A 27,413-nucleotide genomic window follows, 5' to 3' on the forward strand; every position below is an offset into this window, starting at 1 on the left:
CCTTTCATCACCATTTATCCCCCTATACCCTCTTTTACCTCTCCTCACCCCTCAATGAAAATTAAAAATAATTTTCTCCTCTCTTTTTTTCACAATGGATAATTTCTATTGATACATCTTGAAATTCATGACCCTTTTATCTAAAATTGCCAATCTGCTGCTAAGTTTATCCAGTGAATCTTTAATTTCAGATACTGTAAATTTCAGTTTCAGAATTCCCATTTGGTTCTTTAATTTTAGAGTGTCTACTTTTTCCTTGGGATTTCTCCCTTTCTGCATTCATTAAGTCCATCTTTTTCTTTAAATCTTTGAACATTTTTATAACAGGCATTTTAAAATTATTTAATTACCACATCTGAATCATCTTCTGGCCAGTTTCTATTGACTACTTTTTTTTTTTTTGGTTCATCGGTTACATTTTTCTGCCTCTTTAAATGTCCAATAATTTGTGATTGTATCCTTGACATTCTGAATGAATCCTTGTAAACCATCTGGTTTATGTTGCATTCCTATATTTAATTTTTTAAAAAATATTTTTATTGGTTTCAGAGAGGAAGGAAGAGGGAGAGAGAAATAGAAACATAAATGATGAGAGAGAATCATTGATTGGCTGCTCCCTGAAAGCCCCCCACTGGGGATCGAGTCCACAACCTGGACATGTGCCCTTGAATGGAATCAAACCTGGGACCTTTCAGTTGATAGGCCGGCGCTCTACCACTGAGCCAAACCAGCTAGGGCTATGTTGCATTTCTTTAAAGAGTGTTGAGTTTTGTTCTGGTTGTTACTCATTTGGGTGCTGTTGAGACTTGCTTTTAGGCTTTGTTAGAGTAGGTTTAGAGTGGCCCTTATCGTAGGGCATGGCTGTTACTCTTAAGGAGTGGTCTTCCTTGTGTCATAGCAAAATATGCAAGGTGTTCAGTGTAGATCTCTGTTATGACTCAGCCAGAACTCCTGTGTTCCCCAAGACTGTGTGACCTCTGATAACTCTGTTGTGCTCCCAGCTCTGGAGCAGTAGCTCTAAGCTAGACCTTGTTGAGTTTCTCCCTGGGCCCATTCAACCTATTGCTTGTCTGGGAAGCTGGAGGGAGTCCCCAGAAATAGGGGGCCCCCTCATGTAGCTATTATAACTTTGGTACCCTGCACTGAAATTTCCAGATGCTTTAGCAGCTCCCAAGGTCTGCTGTCTGACTCACCAGCTCAGTAGGACTATTTGTGCTCTGTGGTTCACTATTCCAGGCCATGATTGTTAAATTGTCCCCAGGTAAAGAGATGGAGTAAATATTTCTCTTCTCTCAGGGACCACAGTCTTCTGTTTCCCATTGCCTGAAAACAGTTGTCTCATATATTTTGTTCTGTTTGTAGTGCGTTGTTTTTGTGGATTTTTTGTGGGTTTTTTTTTGGCAGGAGAGCAAATTTGATTTTGATTGCTCCAACATAGGTAGAAGCAGAAGTTGATTCAAAAAATGTTTTAAAATATTGTGGTATGTTTTCATCTGATATCAGCAGATTTTTCAGCAAATTTTATACAAGGTCAAAGTGTCCTCTCTCAAACTTGTCAAACTAATCTTTACTTGCCTACAATTCCAGAGTATCTTTTCCTAAGTGCTTCTTACAATTTTCTTTCAAACTGATAGTTTCAGCTTGAATTATTTAAAGTCTCACTGGAATGCTTAAATGAAATGGAAACTAACCTGTTGGCAGGCAGGTGGCAGATGGTAAACAAGGTAGAGCTTTAAATTATTATCCATCAGATAACATTAGAAGAGCTGTGCCAAAACCTTTTACAGCTAGGGATCAGGATCTGAAGAAGGGGCCACAGAGAAATGAAAATGCTATACAAGAAATATGAATTTAGAAGGCATGGGGGGCCAGGTGGAAACCTCTCTCTTAGAGAGGCACACCGACTTCTGGCTGGTCTGCTTTTTATTCACTTTTAGATACACATCTTGCCCTCAGTAAAGCACAGCAAAAAGGTAGCAAACAGACAGTCTCAAAGGTCAGTAAAGATTTACTTTGAGGCTATTAGGTCAGGAAATTGCTTCGAGCCATCACCATCTCAACACAGAACAATCGGTGCATAGCTTTTAGCCCTGTTAAAGCTCAAGGTTCATCAGCCTTCATGCACTCTCATTACAGCATTGACAATGGATGGCTTCCCACAGAGCTGAGTATAAAGGCTTATAAAATTCAATTATATGGACAAGTGTGGGCTGTATAAAAATTGTGTTTACTCTAGTTTTGATGGTAATGACCAAGACTTCCATGCTAGGTCAATGATAAAAATCACAACCAGGTGTGGTTAAAAAACACACAAAACCCATATTTTGGTTCTAGTCTCAGTTCTCCTCTTCTCATGTTGCCTTGTTCTGCAATCTATATTGGTCTATTTTCCAGGCTATTTTTTCCCTTGGTCCATTTCATTTTTTTATTTTTTATTTTTGGTAGGTATTTGGGGCTAATGAATCAGTTGCAAAGAATTTTATTACTTTGCCATTTCTCAAAGTTAACTCTTTAACCATTGTATTGACTACTCATTGGCTCTAACTTGTACTCTTAATTATGTACAAATGCGTAAGTTTTCATGATGCTCTCCAATTATGCAGTATGATTCTTTTTCTTCTGTGGTGGGAGAGATTTGTTTAAGCCTGTTGATTATTGGTGGGAAAGTCAGTTATACCTCAATGTTTTCTTACTCAGCAATCTTACTTTATGATTACTTCCTGGGTCAAACTATTTTATATTCCCACTCCTGGCTGAGCAACTGGAGGAAAAGAAAAATGTTGTCTTGGGACACTTGTATCTTTGTCATATATAGACTTCAGCACAAAGATAAATGTATAGGCAACCAATCCAGGAGGTTAGAAAGGACATTAGAAAATGAATATATATGCAAAAAGAAAACTATCTGCAGGTTATCTGTACTAACCCCTGTGCCACGCCAGCACAGCCAAGGGTTCAGCGAGCCTGAGGGAGGACCGGTGAAGGATGAAGAAAAGACAGACAAAGAGAATAAGCTGGGTCTAGGTGAATCTTCTGTGCCTGGCTGAGGCCACAGAACAGATCCAGATGGCAAGCTGATGTTTTATTTTATAGTCAGAGGAAACAAGGTAGTGGTCACCATAGTTACATGTTCTTGTGAGTTTCACTTGTTTTTGCAGCACTTGCTGCACCTCCCACAGCCCATTAGCTACCCAGGAAAGATCTAGGGAGTAGTCACAAGATCAAGCTTAATTATGCTAAGAGGTCTGTGCCCTCTAAGTGAAATAAGACCTGAAGAATATTCATCTCAGGTAAAAACTGCTGTTTGAATTTTAACCCTGCTATCCTAGCTTCTACACTCATTTACTTGCTTAAACAATAGGGTAGTTACCTCAGCTTCCAGACTGAGACCCGGAGACTCACAGGTAATTTTCCTGTGCCTGTGGACCAGGACTACAGGAGATTGATTCCCACTGACTCAGTAGCTCCAGGAGTAGAAACTGTAGATAACCTTTAGAGATTACTGACTCCGCTTGGGTCTGCTTCTGTAAAACCTGCTTTTGCTAGATAGGGACACATTCCAATAATGTCCAGCAGAGGCTGGGACACCGCCCCCCCCCCCCCAGGCTGTTCCCAGCATTTAGAATTTAGAACAAAGGAAAATTTTTGTGGTTTGGACCTTTAAAAAGTCTGGCTAGACCTGAAAAGGCACGGTCGTGTGGACTCCACCTGCGTGTGGTGATCTTGCGGCCGTCCTGGCCAGTTCAATAAATCCTTGCCTGTTTTTTAAATCAATCAGCAGCCTCCGGTGGTCTTATTTTGGCTCCAGGGTTCGACCCCATAACACTAAGCTGGGACTTGTTTGTGGCTTTGCCAGCAGGTCAGTCTGAGGCTTAACCCTATAACCGCTCCCTACAAACCCCCAAAAACTATAGTATGAAGAACTATAATTCAAACATTGAAAAGAATATAGCCTGGTAAATATTACTCAATCTCTGACCCTCAGATTATTTATCTGTGAAAGGGGATCATGATCCCAATATCACAGGGTGGTTATGAAGACCAAATGAAATCACATGTACACAATGACTAACACTGGATGTCCCATAGAAGTGCTTACATATATTTGTTTTCTTTTTTTCCTCCAACACATACTCATAATCTACAAATAAGCTTTTCTCAGTCATTATTATCAACTCTATTATTTGTCAAATGAATGCATCTTCTGCAATTACAGATATTTGTAACTGATTTAGTAAGAGAAGTTTAATCTCTTGAGAACCTATTACCCCCACCTGAGCATAGAATGAGCAGTAATTTTAGAGATAATATATGAGTCAGGGAGGAGTCCCCCCCAAAAAAAGTCAGCATTATGACCAACAAAAGTATTTCATTTTGAAATATTTACTGACTGGCTAGAGGTTTTATGCTAAGGGAGAGAAAAAATAGATATTATTCATATTGAATCACCATTTTCCTCCAATATGATTTTAAGACACTATAAACATAAAATTGTCCATACTTGAATATTCTATTGCTATGTTTAATTACAATCCACTTCAATTCTCAAAAGCTTTTTTCATTTCCTCTGAGAAAATTTTTTGCCCTTGATTTCTCCCTAGAGCTTCAGAGCCAAATTTCCATTTTCTTTTTTTAAATGTTTATTGTTGAAAGTATTATATGTCCCCTTTTCACCCCGCACTGACCCAAGCAGGGGCTGGGTACACCCCTCTATTTTGTGTCCATGGATTATGCATATATGCATTCAAGTCCTTTGGTTGATCTCTTCCCACCCACCCACCCCTGCATTCCCTCTGAGGGATTCGACAGTCTGTTTCTATGTCTCTAGATCTATTTTGTTCATCAGTTTATTTTGTTTATTGAGTGAGATCATGTGATGCTTATCTTTCTCTGATTGGCTTATTTTGCTCAGCACAATACTCTCCAGGTCCTTCCATGCTGTCTCAAAGGGTAAGTGATCTTGCAGAGGCTTTTCAAGTGAAACCTATGTTTCCTTTACCTAATTATTCCCCCTCCCCCATATCTACTCTTCCCCTTTGTTCTCTCCCTGTATTCTGGGCACTGCCAAGCAGAAGCTAGACACTTCAGAGTCCTCTTTCACAACTTTTCTCCCATAGCCTCCAGTTTCAGATGGTGACTCTACTTTAAATTATCATTAATTTAAGGAAATAATAAAGATCAGAGCAGAAATAAATGACATAGAGACCAAAAAAACCAATACAAATGATCAATAAAACCAAGAACTGGTTCTTAAGAAAGAATAAACAAGATTGATCAACCTCTAGCCAGGCTCACCAAGAAACAAAGAGAGAGGACCCAAATAAACAAAATCAGAAATGAAAGAGGTGAAGTAACAACAGACCCCATAGAAATATAAAGGATTGTAAAAAATACTACAAACAACTCTATTCCAACAAACTGGACAACCTAGATGAAATGGACAAGCTCCCAAAACTCAATCAGGAAGAACAAAAAAACCTGAATAGGCCGATAACTACTGATGAAATTGAAGCAGTAATAAAAAATCTTCCAGCAAACAAAAGCCGTGGTCCAGATGGCTTTACAGGGGAATTCCACCAAACATTCAAAGAAGAATTAAAACCTATCCTCCTCAGACTATTCCAAAAAATTCAAGAGGAAGGCACACTTCCAAGTTCTTTCTATGAAGCCAGCATTACCCTAATTCCAAAACCAGATAAAAACACCACAAAGAAAGCGAAATACAGGCCACTATCCCTGATGAAGATAGATGCTAAAATCCTCAACAAAATTCTAGTAAATCAGATCCAGTATTACATTAGAAAGACCATACACCATGATCAAGTGGGATTTATTCCAGGGGTGCAAGAATGGTACAATATCTGCAAATCAATAAATGATACATCATATAAACAAATTGAGAGACAAAAATCACATAATCATATCAATTGATGCAGAAAAAGCATTTGACAAAATCCAACACGCTTTCTTGATAAAAATCCTCAGCAAAGTGGGAATAGATGGATCATACCTCAACATAATAAAAGCCTTATATGACAAACCTACAGCCTACATCATACTCAATGGGCACAAACTAAAACCATTTTCCCTAAGAACAGGAACAAGACAGGGATGCCCACTTTCACTATTCCCATTCAACATAGCACTGGAAGTGCTAGCCATCATGATCAGACAAGAAGAAGAAATAAAAGGCATCTAAACTGGAATAGAAGAAGTAAAACTGTCATTCGCAGATTACATGATATTGTACATAGAAAACCCTAAAGACTCCATAAAAAAAACTACTAGACTTAATAAATGAATTTGGCAATGTAGCAGGATACAAAACATCCAGAAATCTATAGCTTTTTTTATACACCAATAATGAACTCACAAAAGAGAAACTAAAAAACCAATCCCATTTACTATTTCACCAAAAAATTAAGATACCTAGGAATAAACTTAACTAAGGAGGTAAAAAACCTGTACTCAGAAAACTATAGGATGTTGAAAAAAAGATATAGAGGAAGACATAAACAAATGGAAGAACATACCATGTTTATCCATTGGAAGAATCAACATCATTAAAATGTCCATACTATCCAAAGCAATTTATAGATTCAATGCAAATCCCATTAAAATACCAACGGCATATTTTGCAGACCTAGAACAAACTCTCCAAAAATTCATATGGAATAAAAAAAGATCCTGAATAGCCACAGCAGTCCTGAGAAAGAACAAAGTTGGAGGGATCATAATACCAGCTATCAAGCTATATTACAAAGCCACTGTTCTCAAAACTACCTGGTACTGGCACAAGAACAGACATAGACCAATGGAACCAAACAGAGAACCCAGAAATCGACCCTAGCCATTATGCTCAATTAATATTTGATAAAGGAGGAAAGAGCATACAATGGAGTCAAGACAGTCTCTTCAATAAATGGTGTTGGGAAAATTGGACAGATACATGCAAAAAAATGAAACTAGATCACCAACTTAGTAGTAAACCATACACAAAAATAAATTCAAAATAGTTAAAGGGCTTAAACATAAGACAGGAAACCATAAAAATCTTAGAAGATTCCATAGGCAGCAAAATGTCAGACATATGTCGTAGCAATATCTTTACTGATACAGCTCCTAGGGCATTGGAAACTAAGGAGAAAATAAACAAATGGGACTACATCAAAATAAAAAAAACTTCTGCACAGAAAAAAAAAATCAACAAAATGACAAGAAAGCCCACTGTGTGGGAGAACATATTTGCCAATGTTATCTCAGATAAGGGTTTAATCTCCAAAATTTACAGGTAACTCATACATCTTAACAAAAGGAAGATAAACAATCCAATAAAAAAAAAAATAGGCAAAGGACCTAAATAGACACTTTTCAAAAGAGGACATACAGGAGGCCGAGAGACATATGAAAACATGCTCAAAGTCACTAATCATTTGAGAGATGCAAATCAAAACTATAATGAGGTACCATATCACACCTGTCAGAATGGCTATCATCAACAAATCAACAAAGGACAAGTGCTAGGGAGGATGTGGAGAAAAAGGTACCCTCGTGCACTGCTGGTGGGAATGCAGAGTGGTGCAGCCACTATGGAAAACAGTATGGAGATTCCTCAAAAAATTAAAAATGGAACTCCCATTTGACCCAGTAATCCCACTTCTGGGAATATATTCCAAGAAACCAGAAACACCAATCAGAAAGGACATATGCATCCCTATGGTCATAGCAGCACAATTTACAATAGCTAAGATTTGGAAACAGCCAAAGTGCCCATCAGCAGATGAGTGGATTAAAATATGGTGGTACATCTAAAAAATGGATTACTACGCTGCTATAAAAAGGAAGGAACTCCTACCATTTGCAACAGCATGGATGGACCTGGAGAGCATTATGCTAAGTGAAATAAGTCAGTCAGAGAAAGATAAATATCACATGATCTCACTCATATATGGGATATAATGAACAACTTATACTGATGAACAAAAACAGATCCAGAGACAAAGAAACACTGAACAGACCTCCAACCTCAGAGAGAAGGCAGGGAAAGGGTGCGGGGGGGGGGGGGGGGGGGGAGGGCGAGAGATCAACCAAAGGACTTGTATGCATGCATATTAGCATAACCAATGGACATGGACAATGGAGTAGTGGGGGCTTGTCCTGGGGGTTAAGGGTGGTGGTGGGCGGGAGCGGTCAATCAGGGGAAAAGGAGACATATGTAATACTTTTAAAAAAATTTTTAAAAATTGCCCTGGCCAGTTTTGCTCAGTGGATAGAGCAGCGGCCTGTGGACTGAAAGGTCCCAGGTTCGATTCCTGTCAAGTCATGTACGTTGGTTGCGGGCACATCCCCAGTAGGAGGTGTGCAGGAAGCAGCTGATGGATGTTTCTCTCTCATTGATGTTTCTAACACTCTATCCCTCTCTCTTTCTCTCTGTAAAAAATCAATAAAATTTAAAAAATCACAAAATGAAAGCAAAGATAGAAATAAAAAATAAAATCATGATTTCTAATCTAAAAAAAATTATCATTAATTTGCTAATGTTTCCCATTATGAAGCTGTTAAGACCATATCAACAAATAAATAAAAAGTAGAAAAAGTAAATTAAATGCCTGTACTGCTAATTTACACATTTGTATTAAGAGAATAATGAAATCTTAATACAACCATTCTTATCATTTCAGCATATTTCCTTCCAGTCTTTTTTCTTGTACTTCTGTTTAGTTTTCTTGTCTTAGTTTTCTTTTTCTGATCATTTCCTTACTTTCTGCTATTACAAGATGCTTCAGGTTCATCTTGTATTTTTCCTGTTCCAGAATCAATCATTTCTCTAAGATACATTGGTCCCTTGCATTGGAGAATGTGGGCAATGGGTACTGGTTTTCTTTCAAACATTGCTGTAGTCAATGTCATGTATTGGGATAGGGGGCAGTTCCCACCTGGATTCTAAGCTATGCTCATTGTTAGGTTTAGCCATTTCTGGACCCATCTAGCAAAGTGGTAGAGTAGGTTACCAGGAGTCTGCTAAAGATGAGATGCCTCCTGGGAAAGAACTCGTGCTAAGGAAAGGTGTCAGGTAGACAAATGTGTACAATTGCACAGTCCTCATCTGAGGGAGAAGTGATTCTGTCTAGGTGTGATAGTGACATCTGGATTATCTCTGACTCAACATTACTCCCATTACACATTGAATTTGTGTCCTAGGGAGAAAAAAAGGCTGTCTGTGGTTAGAAATGGAGTTATTTTCACTACAAACTTTTAAAGGCAATTGGATACAAGATAGATTGGCTTTGATGTTCACTACCCCCAACTGTTTCCTCCCAGCACAGGATATCTCCCAGTCTTTGGCACCTCTAAGAGGCCTGTGAGTACATCCTCAGAAACAGGAGCCTGGGAATTCCACAGAAGGAGCAGGGTGGGCTGTAAGAGTTTGCTGTGTTTGGAGAGACCACCTGCTGGTGGAGGTAAGGAGGAAAAGGGTAAGATGCTGCATGAAGCCTGGTTGCCCTACTTCTGAGACCCCACAGGGGATTTTTCAGAAATGTGTAAGGAGTCTTTGCAGAGGCTTAGAATCCTATAACAGCAGACATAGAAGGGTCAAATAAATTTGGGCTGTCACTATGTCACTAGGATGCTAATTAGACCCATTTAAGAAGCTCGGGCTACCTGCACAATTTACTTAGCATTTTCTTATAAGAAGCTCTTCATGTTGTAATATGACCTTCAAAACCTTTTTAACAGAAACAACATAAATGATAATATAGAATTTTTATCAAACATGACACCCTTTACAAAAGTTTCTCCTTTAAACTTCACAACAACTCAGTAAAGGAGAGTGTTATATATTCCCATTTTGCCGATAAAGAAAATGAGGTTGAGGTGAAATAACTTTCCGTAGTTTATCTGGCTACCAGTAACAGAATCACCATCTTACTCTATGTTCACTCTTTCTCCAACAGTCTCTCCTTGCTGCCCATAATATTCTACAGAGTGGAGGTACCATAATTTAGCTAGCCATCAATGCATTATAAATTATTTAACTACATACTTTGAGAACCATATCAGACAGTGTTGTGATTTTTGTGTCAACTATCAAACATAATTTAGAAAACTCAAAAGGAAAAGGAAAGTCTTCTTATTTAGTCAGAATTTTACCTTTTCTATTGTTCTCCATTTCTGGACTAGAGGCCTGGTGCACAAAATTCATGTATGGGGAGGGGAGAGTTGTCCCTCAGCCCAGCCTGCACCCTCTCCAATCTGGGACCCCTTGATGGATGTCCAAAAGCCCGTTTAGGCCCAATCCAGGTAGGATCGAGCCTAAATGGGCAGTCGGACATCCCTCTCACAATCTAGGACTGCTGGCTCCCAACTGTTCGCCTGCCTGCCTTCCTGATTGCCCCTAACCGCTTCTTCCTCCCAGCCTGATCACCCCCTAAACACTCCCCTGCCAGCCTGATTGATGCCTAACTGCTCCCCTGCCAGCCCAATTGCCCCTAACTGCCCTTCCCTGCAGGCCTGGTCCCCCCCAACTGCCTTTCCCTGCAGGCCTGGTCGCCCCCAACTTCCCTCCTCTGCCGGCTTGGTCACCCCTAACTGCCCTCCCCTGCAGGCTTGATTGCCCCCAACTGTCCTCCCTTGCAGGCTTAGTCCCTCCCAACTGCCCTCCCCTCTGGCCATCTTGTGGTGGCCATCTTGTGTCCACATGAAGGCAGCCATCTTTGACTACATGGGGGCAGCCATCTTGTGCGTTGGAGTGATGGTCAATCTGCATATTAGTCTTTTATTAGATAGGATAAAGGCCTGGTGCACGGGTGGGGGCCGGCTGGTTTGCCCTGAAGGATGTCCCGGATCAGGGTGGAGGTTCCCTTGGGGCGTGGGGCAGCCTGGGCGAGGGGCCTGTGGTGGTTTGCAGGCTGGCCATGCCCCCTGGTGACCCAAGTGTAGGCCCTGGTATCTGGGGTTTATTTATCTTCTATAATTGAAACTTTGTAGCCTGGAGCAGAGCCAAGCCTTCTGCTTGCTTCGTGGCAGCAGCCATTTCTGTTGGGATTTATGTATCTTCTATAATTGAAACTTTGTAGCCTTAAGTGGAGGCCTGGGCCAGCCAGGGTGTGTGGAATGCTTGGCTTCCTCCATCGCTGGGGGCAACACTAGCCTCCTGCTCTTTCCAGCTCCATGGCTGCTGTGATTTGTTTGGATTTATGTATCTTCTATCATCGAAACTTTGTAGCCTTGAGTGGAGGCCTAGGCCGGCAAGGGCAGGCAGAAAGCTTGGCTTCCTCCATTGCCAGGGAAACCCAAGCCTGCTCTTTGCAGCCGTAGCCATCTTGGTTGGGTTTATTTGCATATTTTCTCCTGATTGGCTGGTGGGCGTGGCTGGTGGGCATGGCTTGTGGGTGTAATGGGGTAATGGTTAATTTACATATTACTCTTTTATTAGATAGGATGTTCCAAGATTCCTTCTTTTGTCATTTGTTCATTTTGAAAATTTTTTGTAGGCTTTCTTTTATTTATTTATTTTTTAAATTACTTTATTGATTAAGGTATCACATATTTGTCCTCAACCCCCCCATTCCAATCCCAAACCCCTCCACATGCATGCCCCCACCCCCCTGTTGTCAATGATCACTGGTTAGGCCAGTGATGGCGAACCTATGACACACGTGTCAGCACTGAAAGGTTCCAGGTTCAATTCTGAGGCGGCCGCATGCCGAGGATGAAACATTTGTGAAATAATGTTTTTTCCTCAAAGAGACACACTACTCGAGTTATGCTCAGTTTTTTGGCGAAGTTTGACACACCAAGTTCAAAAGGTTGCCCATCACTGGGTTAGGCTCATATGCAAGCACACATGTCCTTTGGTTGATCTTTCTCCCTTATCCCCACCCTCCCCTACCTTCCCTCTGAGGTATGACAGTCTGATCGATGCTGTTCTTGTTCTTCAGTCTATGTTGTTCATCATTTCCCCTAGATGAGTGAGCTCATGTGATACTAGGAATACACTTATAGGAACCGAAAATGAGACAAGCAATAATGGTTATGCTGAGAGGCAAATGAATCAGTCTATAGTGAGTTTCTTTCTGGGCCAACAGTTTTTTTGAGTCCCAATTTCTATGTCCAACAGTTCTTTATGTGTACATAACAGCAATGATATTTCAGTTCTGGATGGTGTACAAATGGTGGTAATGCAGGTCCGACCCTCTCTGGTTTGGTCCTGGGCAATCTGCAGTGATGCACATCTGCTGACTGTTAGTATGGCAAGGCATCGTCAGCATCTTCCATCTCTGGACTGTTTCTCTTCTGTCTTCATGGCTGGAGCACTCCTGTCAATTCCTCTCTGTTGCAGGAATCCACATGGTCTCGGAGTTGTTTTCTGAAAATATAAAAACATATTCTCGACCAAAAGTTAATAAAGGAATATTTTCTATAAATTTGACTTGCGATCCTTTTTCACTTTTTTTCCCAAACGATTTTCCTTTGGCTTGTTTTGACACCATGTATGTTTTACCTGGGTGTCTTGCTGTTAGCATACAAATGAAAGTTAATTTTCTAAAGTAAAAATTTTCTAGATATAATTTATTTACAAGATATTTTTCCTTACATGATATTCTTCTACTATCCCCCCTTTTTTAGTTTAAATATTAGGAGGCTTTTGGAAATTTTATGCTGTAATCTTGATAGCTTTAACCCTTTGCACTCGCTTGCTTTTTTCTTGATTCCTTTATTCTACTCAGGATTTAAATTTTTAAATACCCCAGATTTTACAAAGCACGGCAGTAAAATAAAAAACTGGAGTTTCTTTTCATACAAACTTATTTATTTAGATTTTTTTATATTTCAAATTATTGATACATTCAAAGAGTATAAAAAGAGCTGCTACTGATGCTAACCGTGTCGAGTCACACTAGACATCCGAGTGCAAAAGGTTAAATTTTACTTTTTTGCACTAAAATGTGACTGCTTTAGGTTCATTGCATTTTATGCAATTTTACCATGAGATGAACTACCAATAAAAATTTTAGTTAACACTTTAGGAACAGCTTTTTTGTCCAGTACAATTGATTTTTCTAGAATATTCGCTTATTTCGATTGGCCAATTTAAATTAGTCTGAAAACTTGACTACTATTTTACTGTCAAATTTAATACTCTAACAACCATCTTATTTTACCCTGTAAATATTAGTGGAGAGGATTATTTGCCTTCTTGAGTAGGCCCTGAGCATTCCTGGTGCTAGGCTGGATTTAGAAATCAAAGACCCCAGTTCCCCGCATCATGGGTGCAAGACATCTGCATCAAGTCTTGTTGCAGTGAGAGGGCATCTGCTGTCGGCCAAGTCTCTGTTACCTGGGTCCGGATTTGAGCTGGGCATGGGAAGCAAAGCAGCCATGGGGGCAGGAGACCTCCCTCAGCAGGGGTGAGGGTTCAGGCCCCTGCAAACTTGGGGGGGTGAAGGTCTGTGCCCCACCTCTGTTGACCCCCAAGTTCTCTCCTGATGGCCCCTCTGCGACTGTGCCTGTCTTAGGTTGTTCCTTCCCTGAGGAATCTTACCCGTCTCTGGCTAACCAGCCATCCTCTGGGGCCAAGCAGGGTGATGTGAGGTTTAGTTCTGTCTCCTTGGTCGCCTTCTGTAGGCTTTCTTTTAGAGTAGGTCTACAACAAATGCTCTTAATTTTCTTTTGTCTGAGAATGGCTTGATTTCCTTCATTACTGAGGGATATTTTTGTTGGACAGAGGACTCTGGGTTGACCTTTTTTTTAGCACTTGGAAATGTTGTAGTATTTCCTTCTGGTCTCTGTGATTTCTGGTCAGAAATCTGAAGGGAAAGCAGAGGACAGAGACAAATAAATTAGAATTATTTTTGTTTGTTTGCTTGCTTGGGTTATTTTTATGCTCTTGCTGTCTGTTATTTTTCTACTAGAGGCCCGGTGCATGGATTAATTCATCGGTGGGGTCCCTAGGCCTGGCCTGCACCCTCTTGCAATCCGGGACCCCTCAGGGGATGTCAGAGAGCCAGTCTTGGCCTCATCCCCACAGGCCAGGCCAAGAGTTGTTTTCAGCCTGATCCCCGCAGGCCAGGCTGAGGGACCCCAATGGTGCACGAATCTGTGCACCCAGCCTGTAGTATGCACATAAGATCTTTGGTTAATCTCTTTCCCCCGTCCGCCTCCCCGCTTCTCTCTGAGATTCATCAGTCTGTTCCATGTTTCCATGCCTGTGGTTTCTGCTCTTGCGTTGAGTGTCTGCCCCTGGTGGTCAGTGCACATCATAGCTACCAGCTGGTCACTTGCATTTTGAATCTGTAGATTTATGTCTCTTGCCAACTTATTTCTTCAATTTCTTGTTTAGCCTCACATTTCTCCTTTCCCTCTGAGACACTGATGAAACACTAAATCTTTTACTATATTCTCAAGTTCTTGAGGTTAATCTATACTTGCTCTGTTGTTCAGGTTGATAATTTCTACTGTCCTTTCTGTTTTCTAATCAAGTTCCCTGATTCTTTTCTCTATCTCTTTCATTTTGCCTTTGAAGCTTTTCCAGTGATTTTAAAATTTTATTTATTGTATTTTCAATTATAAAATGTTCATTTGGTTCCTTTTTATGTTTTCTATTTTATTTCCTTAGACTTTATATTTCTTTGCTGAGACATTTTTTTTTCATTTGTTCCAAGTATGTTGATAACTGCTTATTGAAGCTTTTTATTTTTTTATTTTTTTAATGATGGCTGCTTTGCTATTCTCATTAGATAATTCCAACATCTTTGTCATATTGGTATTGGTATCATTCAAGTTGAGATTTTCCTGGTTCTAGGTATATCAGGTTATTTATTATTGCATCCTCGACCTTCTGAGCATTATGTTGTGAGACTCTGTATCTTAATTAAATCTTCTGTTTTAGCAGGACTCCCTGACACTGTTTGGTGGGGAAATGGAGATGCCACCTTGTTGCTGTCAGGTGGGAGTGGAAGTCAAGGTTTCCCACTTTGCCTCTATCGACACCTGAGGGTAGGAGGAAGTACAATTTCTGCTTGTGGGGAAGGAAGTTCAGGTTCCCCACTAGGCCTCTGCTGACACCAACTGGCTAAGGGAGGAAGGGCCACTTCATTACTGTTTCCTTACTGACATCCTGGGGGGCATGGATAACAATTATGGTTCCTTCTTAGGCCACCATCCTAGAGGGGATGAAGGAAGGGGCACCTTGTCCTAGCTGGGGGAGAGGGTGGTAGTCGAGACTTCCCACATGGGATGGGATGGGTGTGGTGTAACAGGTTTTTAAGTGGTATTTGGCTGGAGTACAGCAGTTATTGTCTGCATGTTTTCCATCTTGCTAGGCTGCCCCTGTCCTGTTCCTTTGTCTAGAGAGAACAGGATTTTCTTTGGGGCTTTTATTGTCTTTTCCTGTTGGCATTTATAGTGTGGCAACTTACTCAGCATTCAGTCTAGGATATATTAGGCTAAAAGAAAACGCAGGGAACTCACCACTATGTTGTTCCCATAGCCCCTTTCTCCACCTTTCAGTCTTCATGTTTGTTTTATTTCTAGAACCCAGAGTTTTTAGTTGCCTTCAGTGGGGAGAAATGGAGATAAATGGTCTACTCCATTTCAAGTGTTAAATAGACATAAGCATACATTTTAAATTTATTTTGACTCTGATTAGTAGGTGAGGGCATGGGAAAACAGATATAAAAAACTCTAACATTTTATTATTATGTTTTGTTCTACCTGCTTTTTCTAAAGTCACATCTCTGTACTTTAATCTAAATGTCTGCCCCAACTCTTATTGATTTGGAGACCTAGTAAGGAGTGCCAGAAGCTGGGACACAGTGAGAGATAAGATTCTGGAGGGACCCAACACTAGACTTAGAACTTTAAACTTTTGGCTCTGGGGAACAATTTCAAGTGTTTAATCTATAATGATGGTAATTAAATGATTTGTCCAAAACATATAGTGAGTATGAGGTGTGGGAGCCGAAGAGTTAGTGGAAGCTGGAGCAGGGTGGAACTGAAACCAGACAATCAATGGGTCCCAGCTGCCTGTCACTACTTGAGCAGATTAAGCAGAGTCAGGGTTGAACCATATATGAGCATTTATTCCAAGAATGCTGGCAGTATGATAGAGCAGCAGGTCATCCACAAAAATCTGCTCTCCCATCTCCTACTAGCTGGCTGGTTACATAGGAATAAGGAATAAAGGCTGCATGCAAGGGGAAAGGGAGGGGGTGTCTGCAGGGTCCGTGGTCCCTATCTCCTTGCAGGATATTTAAGAGAATGGTCAGCATTCCTGAGGCAAACTCCCAGAGGACAACAGGATCCAGGCACAGCAACCAAATCAAAACTATCCATGCCCTAACTAGTTTGGCTCAGTGGATAGAGCATCAGCCTGCGGACTGAAAGGTCCCGGGTTCGATTCCAGTCAAGGGCATGTACCTTGGTTGCGGGCACATCCCCAGTGGGGGGTGTGCAGGAAGCAGCTGATTAATGTTTCTCTCTCATCAATGTTTCTAACTCTCTATCCCTCTCCCTTCCTCTCTGTAAAAAATCAATAAAATATATTAAAAAAACAAACAAAACTATCCTGTCCTTGTCTGTTCTCAAAGTGCATTTTCTTTTCTGAGCAATGGACCCATCGGGTTGCCAAGGTGTTTCTTATCTCTTTACAGTTCTATTTTTCTCCTTGCAGCACACCCTCCAGTTTCCCAGGGTCTGTAAGAAAACTTCTTAGCTATAGTTAGTCAGGTGAATACTCATTACACAATTGTGGCTCTATTCTTATTACGTGCCCTCCCCCACTATCAGAATCTCAGGGAGCAGAGCTGTGTGCAGATAGCTAGCAGAGGGCAAGGATCAGTGAAGCAGGGCCATCGCCTGCGGCTCACCTCCACCTTAGAAAGCTTTCCTCAAGTTTGTTGACTTTGACTTCGGAGACAGTGCAAAGTGTACCCAGGGAGCCTGCCAGTCACTGGGTGGCTGCCATGACATACTCCACAGCTGACACTGTGCAGGGAGAAGCCAGGCAGCCTGTGCCAGCTTTTCCAGTCGGAGAACATCTGGTTCAGCAGGCAGGGTGTCATCTCTGCACCCAGGAGACGAGGCTCAGCTGATTCTGATCCTTAGCTTGCCGGAGCAGTGACACTCAGCCCCGCAGAGAGTGGCAGAACCAGAGTCGAAGTATGATGCTCAGGAGACATCTCTGCAAAATTCTCTGCATCGGACTGACTCTCATTGTTGTCTACAATCTCGTCCTGATATTTTATACCAAGATGACTTTACAAAAGTTGATTCTGGGTGGTGTCCGAAAGGAGCTTCACTTGCCTCTGTCTGAGAGGAACGGGACACTGATAAAGAGACTCTCTCACCTGGAGTCGGAGTTGCAGCATCTGAGTAAGTTTCTAAGTCACTTGGAGTGGATGGTGTGTGTGTGTGTGTGTGTGTGTGTGTGCGCGCACACACACATGCTCGTGCACACTTAGGGACTCTTAGAAGAAAAGGGTGTGGAGAATAAAATGAGTAAGAGTTCATTTACTCTTACTCAGTTGCTCACTTTAGCATCTGACATTGAATTCTATGCCTCCAAATGGGCAGTAAGTGTTGAGAATTAGTGGGAATCCGAGCTGTCAGTATAAGAAAACATTCAAACCTTTATAAAGGATTTTTGTGAGTTTATTTGAGCCAAACTGTCAACAATTGCTGGGAAGAAGAATCTCAGCATATTGAGATAATGCTCTGAAAAATGGTGGCTTTTCACTTGTATAAATTTCATCAAAGGAGGAGACGTAAGTGGGTTACATGAAATCCATTGGTGATAGATTAGGGAAGTGGGAGAAAGCAAAGCAGAGAAACCTCTGGATTGGATACAAAGCGAAGCGATAGACATGTGCTTCTTTTACATAGGTGGGTGGGTACAGTACAGTTAACAGTCGACAACACGATCACAATAACAATTTGTGGTTTCTGCCCTGGTGTCCTTAGTTGTGCCCTGAAGGGTCCAAAAAAAAGGGAAGTTACAAGTTACCCTGACATTCCACAGGTATGGTATCTTAGATGTAAAAAGACAATAGGCTCAGAAAGATTGAAGTTGATCTTTGCCGGGGAAGATACTGGCCTAGGACAGGAATACCCACTATAAACTGCTTTTTAATGAAAGGTTTTAATTTCAGACCATGCTTTGTGGTTACTTTAGGTGTCTTAGTTTGCAAGGCCTCCATGCAGGCCTTCCCTGAGCTAGTCAGTTAGCATGTGGGCCTTTTTCGTCCACATGATGTGAGTGGTGTGTGTGTATGCTGGCACACACTCATGATCACAAGCACATACATGCAGGCAGGAAAAAGGCTCAGACAAACACTCCCAGAGAGGCTCAGGACTCTTCCGCACAGCCCTGCCCTTAGGACTTGGTGTGGCAGGGCTGACAAACGGAGGTAACAATCTCTGGGCTAAGGCCTCATTTCCATTTTGCCGTGAGCTGCTGTCAGGGACTCATGGGGGCTTGTTGGAGGACCTGAGGTGGAACCCTGATGTGACATGCTGATTGAGAGGCCTGAAGCCAGCACTTATCTCTCCCAGTGAGGCTCCTGGTCTTTGAGTAGAGAAGATGAGAAGATACCTGCCAGCTTCCCACGGTTGTGAAATCCATGCAGTGTCACATATTAACTTCTTTCTTTTATTGAGGTATAATTGTCCTTTAACATTATGTTAGTTTTAGGTGTACAGTGTAATGATTCAATTCTTGTACTAACTGTGAATGATCACACCGGCCACCACACATAAGGACAAATTTTTTTTTTTCCTGTGATGAGATCCTCTAAGGTCTACTCTCTTAGCAACTTCAAGTATACAGCGCAGTGCTATTAGCTGTAGTCACCATGCTGTATGTGACAAGACATCTCAGGACTTAACTTATTTTATAAATGGAAGTTTGTACCTTTTGACCCCTTTCACAACATACCGCCTCCCCTCTCCCCCCAACCTCTGACAACCATCCATCTGTTCTCTGTAACTATGAGCTTGTTTGCCCCACTTTTAGATTGACATATATGTGAACTTAAATGGTATTTGTCTTTCTCCTTCTTACTTATTTCACTTTACATAATGCCCTTAAGGTCTACCACATTTTAACCTCTTCACATGAATTCTGAGGCTTGCTTTTGATTCTGACTCTAACCCCTATGAATTTTATGTGTCTCAGCATCTGACTCCAGTGAGGGAAGCAGGCATGTTTACCCTGATCCCTGTCATTGCAGGGGTCAAACGCCTGCGCCCCTGAAGGGAGGTTGAATGTATGAGCAGGGAAATGACTGCAGAAATGCGTGGTTGTGTGCAGGTCGGGGCTGGCGGTGGAGAAAGTGTCTTTTAATATAAAAACTGAACATTGCCCAGGTTCAGGGCGAGGCAGAGGGATAGATGGAAGGACAGAAGGGAGGATAAAAAGTAAAGGACTAAATCAGGAAAAGAGAGAGAGAAAAAGAGGGCAATAGAGGACTAAAGAGATGAGGACAAAAAAGGAGCAAAAAGCAAAAGTCTAGAGCAGTGGTTCTCAACCTTTCTAATGCTGCGACCCTTTAATACAGTTCCTCATGTTGTGGTGACCCCCAACCATAAAATTATTTTCGTTGCTACTTCATAACTGTAATTTTGCTACTGTTATGAATCGTAATGTAAATATCTGTGTTTTCCGATGGTCTTAGGCGACCCTGCTAGCGGTTCTCAACCTGTGGGTCGCGACAGATACTTACATTACGATTCATAACAGTAGCAAAATTACAGTTATGAAGTAGCAACGAAAATAGTTTTATGGTTGGAGGTCACCACAACATGAGGAACTGTATTAAAGGGTCGCGGCATTAGAAAGGTTGAGAACCACTGGTCTAGAGCAAGGGAATGAAAGAATGTACAGTAGGTCCTTGGGTTACGTCGGAGATCCGTTCCTACAGCACCACGTAACGCGGTTTTCGCCGTAAGTCGGAACCCACCTACAGAAGCACCTACGTCACTCACATGGAGCACATACACAGCAGTAACGAAGTGAAACAGTAAAAAAGATTTAAAAGAAAGATAACAATTCCTGACCTTTGCTTGTGGTAAATAAATAATAAAAAACATAAAGCACCTATGTACAAACGTCGAAATGATGGAACTTTTTTTTAATATAAATAAATGGGAGATGGCGACGTAACCCCGAAACGTCGTACGTCGAGTCTGACGTAACCCGAGGACTGCCTGGTATGTGGAGACAAGACAGGAAAGAAGAAAATGATGTGGATGGGCATAGAAAAAAGGAGTCATAAAGCACCATAGCACCTTCTACATCTTCCCTGATAAGACTCTTTCATATTTTATTGTGGCATAATTTTCTGGAAGGCATGTTTCGTGGGGGCTGGTTTCAGGGATGTCGCATAGAATATCTTACCACTTAATCTCCTGTGTCTGGCACATAGAAATTAAATGGATGAGTAAATGAATGAATGAATGTTGGAAAAAGAGGACAGAGGACAGGCAGACAGGGGTGGAGGGAAGAGTGATACACGGTAAGAGAATAATGAAACAAATAATATTGTCACTCTTGGAAGCCCTGGCTTTGAGCACATCTGACTGGGGTGGACATGGACTTGCAAATATGCTCAGTGTAGTGTCACCAAGAGGATGCCTGTGTCCCTGGGCAATCACTGTCATTCCTTGATAGAATACCTAGCCCACACCACCACTCGCTCACCCAACCCCAGGGCGCAGCCACCTCGGGCCTTAAAGTGGCAGGAGTTCTGTAACCAGACAATCAGTGGGCCTGCGCCTCCTGTCACTACTTGAGCCGATTAGGCAGAAACAGGGTTGACGTATATGTGAGCGTTTATTCAACACTGCCGGCAGCATGGGAGAGCAGCAGGTCATCCACAAAACTCTGCTCTGCACCCACCGTAAGCCAGCTGCTTATATGGGGTAGAAGGACAAATATTACATGGGGAAATAGGCAAAGGGTATGCCAAATAGGCAGTTAACAGGTAAGCAGGCTGGAGATTTGCAAAGGCCCATAGGTAGGCAAAAGGATGGGGATCTTCAAAGGGCTTAGTGATATGCAAGGGTGGGGGATCTTCAAAGAACTGGTGATTCTGGTTTCTACCAGAAAGTTGTTAATGTTTGCATGATAATAGGCAGCTCCAAATGGGGAGGATAGGGCTGCATTTGCAGGTGAGTTCCGAGGTCCAGAGTGCAGCTGCCAGCCAGGTTAGAATGTGCCTTCTTTAATCAGAAGAAAACAATCACGGTTAACAGAGCATGACTAATATTTCTTATAATTCTAGCTGGTTCCCCAACATTCTGTTTCTGCCCATATCAGTTCTGCCTGCAGCTGGAACACATTATACCTCCACAAGTCATCTGGAGCCACCGGTGTACTTCCTTTTTCTTCTGCAATGACCAGTTCCTCCTTTTCTTATTATTCTTTTTTTTTTTTTTTTTTTTTTTTTTTTTTTTTTTTACAGAGAGAGAAAGGGTGAGGGATAGAGAGTTAAAAACATCGATGAGAGAGAAACATCGATCAGCTGCCTCCTGCACACGCCCTACTGGGGATGTGCCTGCAACCAAGGTACATGCCCTTGACCGGAATCGAACCTGGGACCCTTGAGTCCGAAGGCCGACTCTCTATCCACTGAGCCAAACCGGTTAGGGCCTTTTCTTATTATTCTTGATGCTTCCCACATTTTATTCACTTTAGAATGATGTGGTGTCAGGCACTCCCTACCGGCTGAGATGAATTTCAAAATGTCTTCTGGACCCTGTTTCCAGATCACAAAGGCTCTTTCCTGAAATGAAGTCTGTTCATTATGCAGCATCCTGGTTGCTCATCGCGTCCAGGAAGTCCAGAGGATATCATAACTCAATAAGGATGTTTAGACACGGATGTAAACTATCATACAGAACAAAAGCAAACACCTAATGATAATGATATCCCTATAGCAGAGGATTTGATGACTCTGAATGAATCTTTTGGAACCTCCCCAGGGCGTCTTAAAGGCTTCTGCACAATGGTGACATTGGGTGTGGCCCCTTTGGATCCTGGAAAGTTTCTGTATAAACTGGACATGGTCTGGTGGCACTGTATTCATCCTGTGGACTCTGCACTTACGTACTCAAACTGACTCTAGGGTTTCCCAGTCCAAACAATCGCCCAACTGGCAGCAATGAATAAGAGAGGAAAATCCCCAAAGAGGAGCACAGGGGTTAAAAGGAACAGAGAACTCAAAGCTACCCTGTGACCCCCCTATGCTTAGTACAGAAGAGTTTGAATAAAAATACTATTTAATTTGGAATATTGTAAAATCTCTGCTCTCACTTTGATTGTCTACCTGAGCAAATATGCAGGGTATTCACATGAGCTTTCTTTGAAAGACACTCCATTTATATTTATTTGTTCATTCTGAGTTTTCTTTGACCCTCTTATTTAATTAATTAGTTAATTAATTTATTTTGCCTTAAGCACTTCTGTAATTGATTCTCTTTCTTCTTGGGCCCAGTTTTGCTACCTTCCAAACATGTCCTCCTCCCACTTGTGGACTTTCCTGTTTCCCTAAAATTCAGCCCATGTTCTGCTCACAAAGCCACGTGCTGTGCCTGGGGCTGCATCTGCCCAGAAGCAGTTTACACAGTGAGATGTGTCCTGGCCGAGCTGGTAATCCCTGGGCTGCAACTATAAAAAAAAAAAAAGGGGTGATTCTTTCAACTTGCAAGAAAATATACTACATGGGCTAGAGGTGATCCTATCAGTCTGGTAGGAATGCAGTATAGGTTTAAGGGAAGATTAGTGGGAGCGAAGTGGGTCCCCACGGTGGAGTATCTCGGTGACCACTTTGGGATTTGATGCTGAGGAGTGTCATTGTCAATATTGAACTTGGGAACAATTAATGGGCTCTAGGTTTGGTCTGATCTCAGAAAGACAGCTATGATGATAGTGCTTTACCTTATTGTGTAAACCTGGCTGCCCTCTAGCATTTCTTCTGTTGACCTCCCTGACAAGTTTCCTCACTCATTCCAGACTTTGCCATGGCTCCTGGTTCAGTCTTTGGCTCTGCCCCAAATCCTGCTATCACCCTGGGCCACTGCAATGTCCTGTGGATGACCCATTCAACAGCTCTGCCTTCCCATCTATGTAGTTCATTACCTCCTTCCCACCTTCCCATACTTCTACGGTGTATGTTGGACTTTGTCATCATCCAGAACTGCTCACCTGTGAAATGACAAATTCAAGCTGTCCTTTGCTGATCACAAGTTCATGACTGCAGCATATTCCCTCAGTTGTTCTCTGTAACAGTACCATTTCTCCAGCTTTTCTTTGCCACGATCCACAACTCCGTTGCATACTTGTTCTATTGCACCCTCCTAAGGACCCCCCCAACATTGTGTGAAATCAATTGCCAGTCTTCGCTGTGCCTTCACCCAAGGGCTGAGCAACTGCTGGAAAAATTCCCATAACTGAGCCACTTCACACTCACGGCCCTGCCTCAGCCAGGCCTCTACTAGGCCCTCAGTACTCTGTTTCACGATTAAATTCTCACTCCCATTTCTTAGCATAAAAATTTTAAAAGTTTTCCACTCTTCTCAATATCCTTCCTCACCTCTCCCCCACCCCTAAGTAGAGGAAACAGAGAAACCAGAGAAAAGAGAAAATAGCCAAACTTTATTGTGTGCTAGGCTCTGTCATAAGCACTTCACAGGCATTAAGCCACATAGTTATCACTGCAATGCTCTGAGGTACTTTGTAAATCTATGGCAACAAGAAGAGAAAGACCCTGGCCAAGGTCATACAGCTAGGAAGGAGTAGCCACTGATAGTGTAGTGCAGTGCTTCTCACATTTTATTGTATAAAAGAATTACTCATTGATTTTGTTAAAAGTGCTGATTCTGGCCCTAGCTGGTTTGGCTCAGTGGATAGAGTGTCAGCTTGCAGACTGAAGGGTCCCAGGTTCTATTCCGGTCAAGGGCACGTACCTTGGAGCCTACAGCTCTTCTCTGACCTGGGCCCTGGTCAGGGCTCATGCAGAAGGCAACCAATTGACGTTCTCTCACATCGATATTTCTCTCTGTCTTTCCCTCTCTCTTCCACTCTTTCTAAAATCAATGGAAAAATGAGGGTTGAAAAAAAAAAGAAGTGCTGATTCTGGCATCTTTCCCTATCCCTGTCTGACCCTGAGATTCTGATTTAGTTGATTTGGGGATAAGCCTGTAGATCTGCATTTTAAAATAATCCAATAGATGATTCTGATGTAAGTGGTTCTCAGGCCTTATTCTGAAAAGGGTTCGCTATGGTCAATACATTTCTCAGAAGCCAGTTCCTGGAGGAACTGTGAAGGCTTGGGACTTGGGATAGACAAGTTCTGATGGAGCTGAAAGGAGAGGTGTGTTCCAGTGCATGCCTCATCGGGACAGCTTGGCACAGCTCTGACAAGTTCCTTGACATATCGTATCCTCTGGGACAAGAGCTGGTCAATTTCAGAATTTGGAGAGGAAAACATTGTAGTGAAATTTGAATGCAAAGCAGTGCCCAGGTAGCTAAGGATTGGCTGAAATGTTTTCTCCCCTGCCCTTCATTTGCAGAAGAAAGTATGAAATTGGCTATGAGGCAACAAGAAAATGTGGACAACTCACTGGAAAGGGTGAAAGATGAACAACCTGTTCAAAAGGCAGTGGAAGCCAAGGCAAGCGAGACAAAGAAACACAGACCCAGAGAGAAACTCTTCCCAAACTCACCGCTTTTCAAGCAATGGGGTGAGGATCTCTCTGAGGCCCAGCAGGAAAGGGCCGAGGACCTCTTCCAGAAGTTTGGTTACAATGTTTACCTCAGTAACCTGCTGCCCCTGAACCGGTCCATCCCAGACACGCGGCATTCCAGGTAGGATGTACAAGGTTGGGCTTCCTAGGAACCTCACTTTAATTTGGGGGGATGAACTTTGGGAGAGTGAAAAGGCAAGGATTGAAAAGTGGGTTGGAGGAGTGGAAAATTGGTGGGGAAGGGTTCAGGGCATAGAAAGTTCTAGCAGGCTGCCTGAACAGACTTCTTGTTGTTTTTAATTTATTTTTCAATTACAGTTTACATTAGATATTATTTTGTATTAGAGGCCTGGTGCATGAAATTCATGCATGGGGGGAGGGTGTCCCTCAGCCTGGCCTGTACCCTATCCAATCTGGGACCCCTAGGGGGATGTCCAACTGCCAGTGGGATCGGGCCTAAACTGGCAATCGGACATCCCTCTCGCAATCCGGGACCGCTGGCTCCTAACCGCTCACCTGCCTGCCTGCCTGATCACCCTTATCCCCTCTGCCTGCCAGCCTGATGCCCCTAACTGCCCCCCTGCCAGCCCAATCACCCCCTAACTTCCCTCCCCTGTCGGCCTGATCACCCCTAAACTGCCTCTGTCTTGGCCCCCAGCACTGTGACTTTGTCTGGAAGGACATCCGGTCTAATTAGCATATTACCCTTTTATTAGTATAGATTAGTTTCAGGTATACAATATAGTGGTTAGACAATCATATACTGTACAAAGTGGTCCCCTGATATTTCCAGTACCCACCTGGCACCACACACAGTTATTACAATGTTATTGGCTATTTCCCCTATGCTGTAATTTACATCCCCGTGACTATCTTGTAACTACCAATTTGTACTTAATCCATTAATCTTTTTCTACTAGTCTTGCAAACACTCTCCCTTCTGGCAACCAGCATTCTATTCCCTGTATCTATAAGTTTATTACTGTTTTGCTTGTTTACTTATTTTGTTCTTTAGATTCCACATCTAAGTGAAATCATATGGGATTTGTTTTTCTCTCACTGACTTATTTAACTTATCATAATATTCTCTAGGTCCATCCATGCTGTCACAAATGGTAAGATTTAATTATTGTTTATGGCCAAGTAACATTCCATTGTATATATACACCGAGTGGCCAGATTATTATGATCTCTGAATGCATAATAATCTGGCCACTCAGTGTATATCCTATATAATAAAAGGCTAATATGCAAATTGTCCCCTCGACCAGGAGTTCGACCAGCAGGCAGGCCGGCGAACTGCCCATGTCCCCTCCCCCTGGCCAGGCTGGCCGGACCCCACCCATGCACGAATTCATGCACTGGGTCTCTAATACACACACACACACACACACACACACACACACACACACACACACACTGAGTGGCCAGATTATTATGTGTTCAGAGATCATAATAATCTGGCCACTCAGTATATACTAAAGGCCTGGTGCACGAATTTGTGCACAGGTGGGGTCTGGCTGGTCTGCACCAATGGGGGCCGATCGAGCCGGGCCATCAGGGGAGAGAGGATGTGGGAGGTTGGCCAGCTGGCCCCGCCCCCAATCAGGGTGGGGGGCAAATCGGGGCAGGGACAGCCAGAGGAGGGACCACAGCCAGCCAGGGGGAGGGGCCGCGGGCAGTTGGCCGGCCAGCCGCACCCTCAATCAGGGTAGTGGGGGCCGATCGGGGGTGGGCCTGCCATGGAGAGAGGCCACCAGTGGTTGGCTGGATGGACCCGCCCCCAATCAGGGTGGGGGCCAATTAGGGGCCGGGTCGGCCAGGGGGAGGAGCCGTGAAAGGTTGGTCAGCCAGTTGCATCCCCAATCCGGCCAGGGCCAGCTGGGAGGAAGGGCTGACCCCCAATTGGGCTGGTTGGCTGGCTGCAGTGTGCGTCATAGCGACTGGTCATTCCAGTCATTTGTGTTGTTCTGGTTGCTTGGCATTTATATATATATACTAGAGGCCCAGTGCATGAAATTCGTGCATTGGGGGGGGGTGCCCCTTAGCCCAGTCTGTACCCTCTCCAATCTGGGACCCCTTAGGGGATGTCTAACTTCCAGCAGTCAGACATCCCTCTCACAATCTGGGACTGCTGGCTCCTAACTGCTCACCTGCCTGCCTGCCTGATCGCCCCTAACTGCCTCTGCCTGCCTGCTTGATTGCCCCTAACCCCTCTGCCTGCCTGCCTGATCGCCCCTAACCTCTCTGCCTGCCTGCCTGATTGCACCTAACTGCCTCTGCCGGCCTGCCTGATCACCCCTAACAGCCCTCCCCTGCTGGCCAGATCTCGCCCCAAACTGCTCTCCCCTGCTGGCATGATTGTCCCTAACTGCCTCTGCCTACCTGATTGCCCCAACTGCCCTCCCCTGCTGGCCTGATTGTCCCTAACGACCTCTGCCTCAGCCCTCACCACCATGGCTTTGTCCCAAGGAAGTCGGACAGCCGGAAAATGGCTGGTTGACCCGGTCTAATTAGCATATTACCCTTTTAGTAGTATAGATATATTATATAGGATAGGATTGTTTAAATGGGGGGGGGGAAGCCTTTTTCATCAGGAGGAGATGCTCTTGGCAGACAAAAATACATAATCCCTATATCTGGACTGATAGCCAGCCATATGCACT

General features: G+C 42.9%; 1 protein-coding gene across 1 annotated transcript in view; it reads left to right on the forward strand.

The window, feature by feature from the left end:
- The first annotated feature begins 17,047 nt into the window (after nucleotides 1–17,047).
- The window catches only part of GALNT8 (polypeptide N-acetylgalactosaminyltransferase 8), a 56,217-nt gene continuing 45,851 nt past the window's right edge, over nucleotides 17,048–27,413 (forward strand). The window contains exons 1-2 of the mRNA XM_008143752.3: nucleotides 17,048–17,376; nucleotides 24,574–24,868. Of these exons, the coding sequence (XP_008141974.1) occupies nucleotides 17,166–17,376; nucleotides 24,574–24,868 (506 nt within the window). The 5' untranslated portion in view covers nucleotides 17,048–17,165. The remainder of the gene's footprint in view (nucleotides 17,377–24,573; nucleotides 24,869–27,413) is intronic.

This window comes from Eptesicus fuscus, chromosome 7, assembly GCF_027574615.1.
Source record: "Eptesicus fuscus isolate TK198812 chromosome 7, DD_ASM_mEF_20220401, whole genome shotgun sequence".
Lineage (NCBI taxonomy): Eukaryota > Metazoa > Chordata > Mammalia > Chiroptera > Vespertilionidae > Eptesicus > Eptesicus fuscus.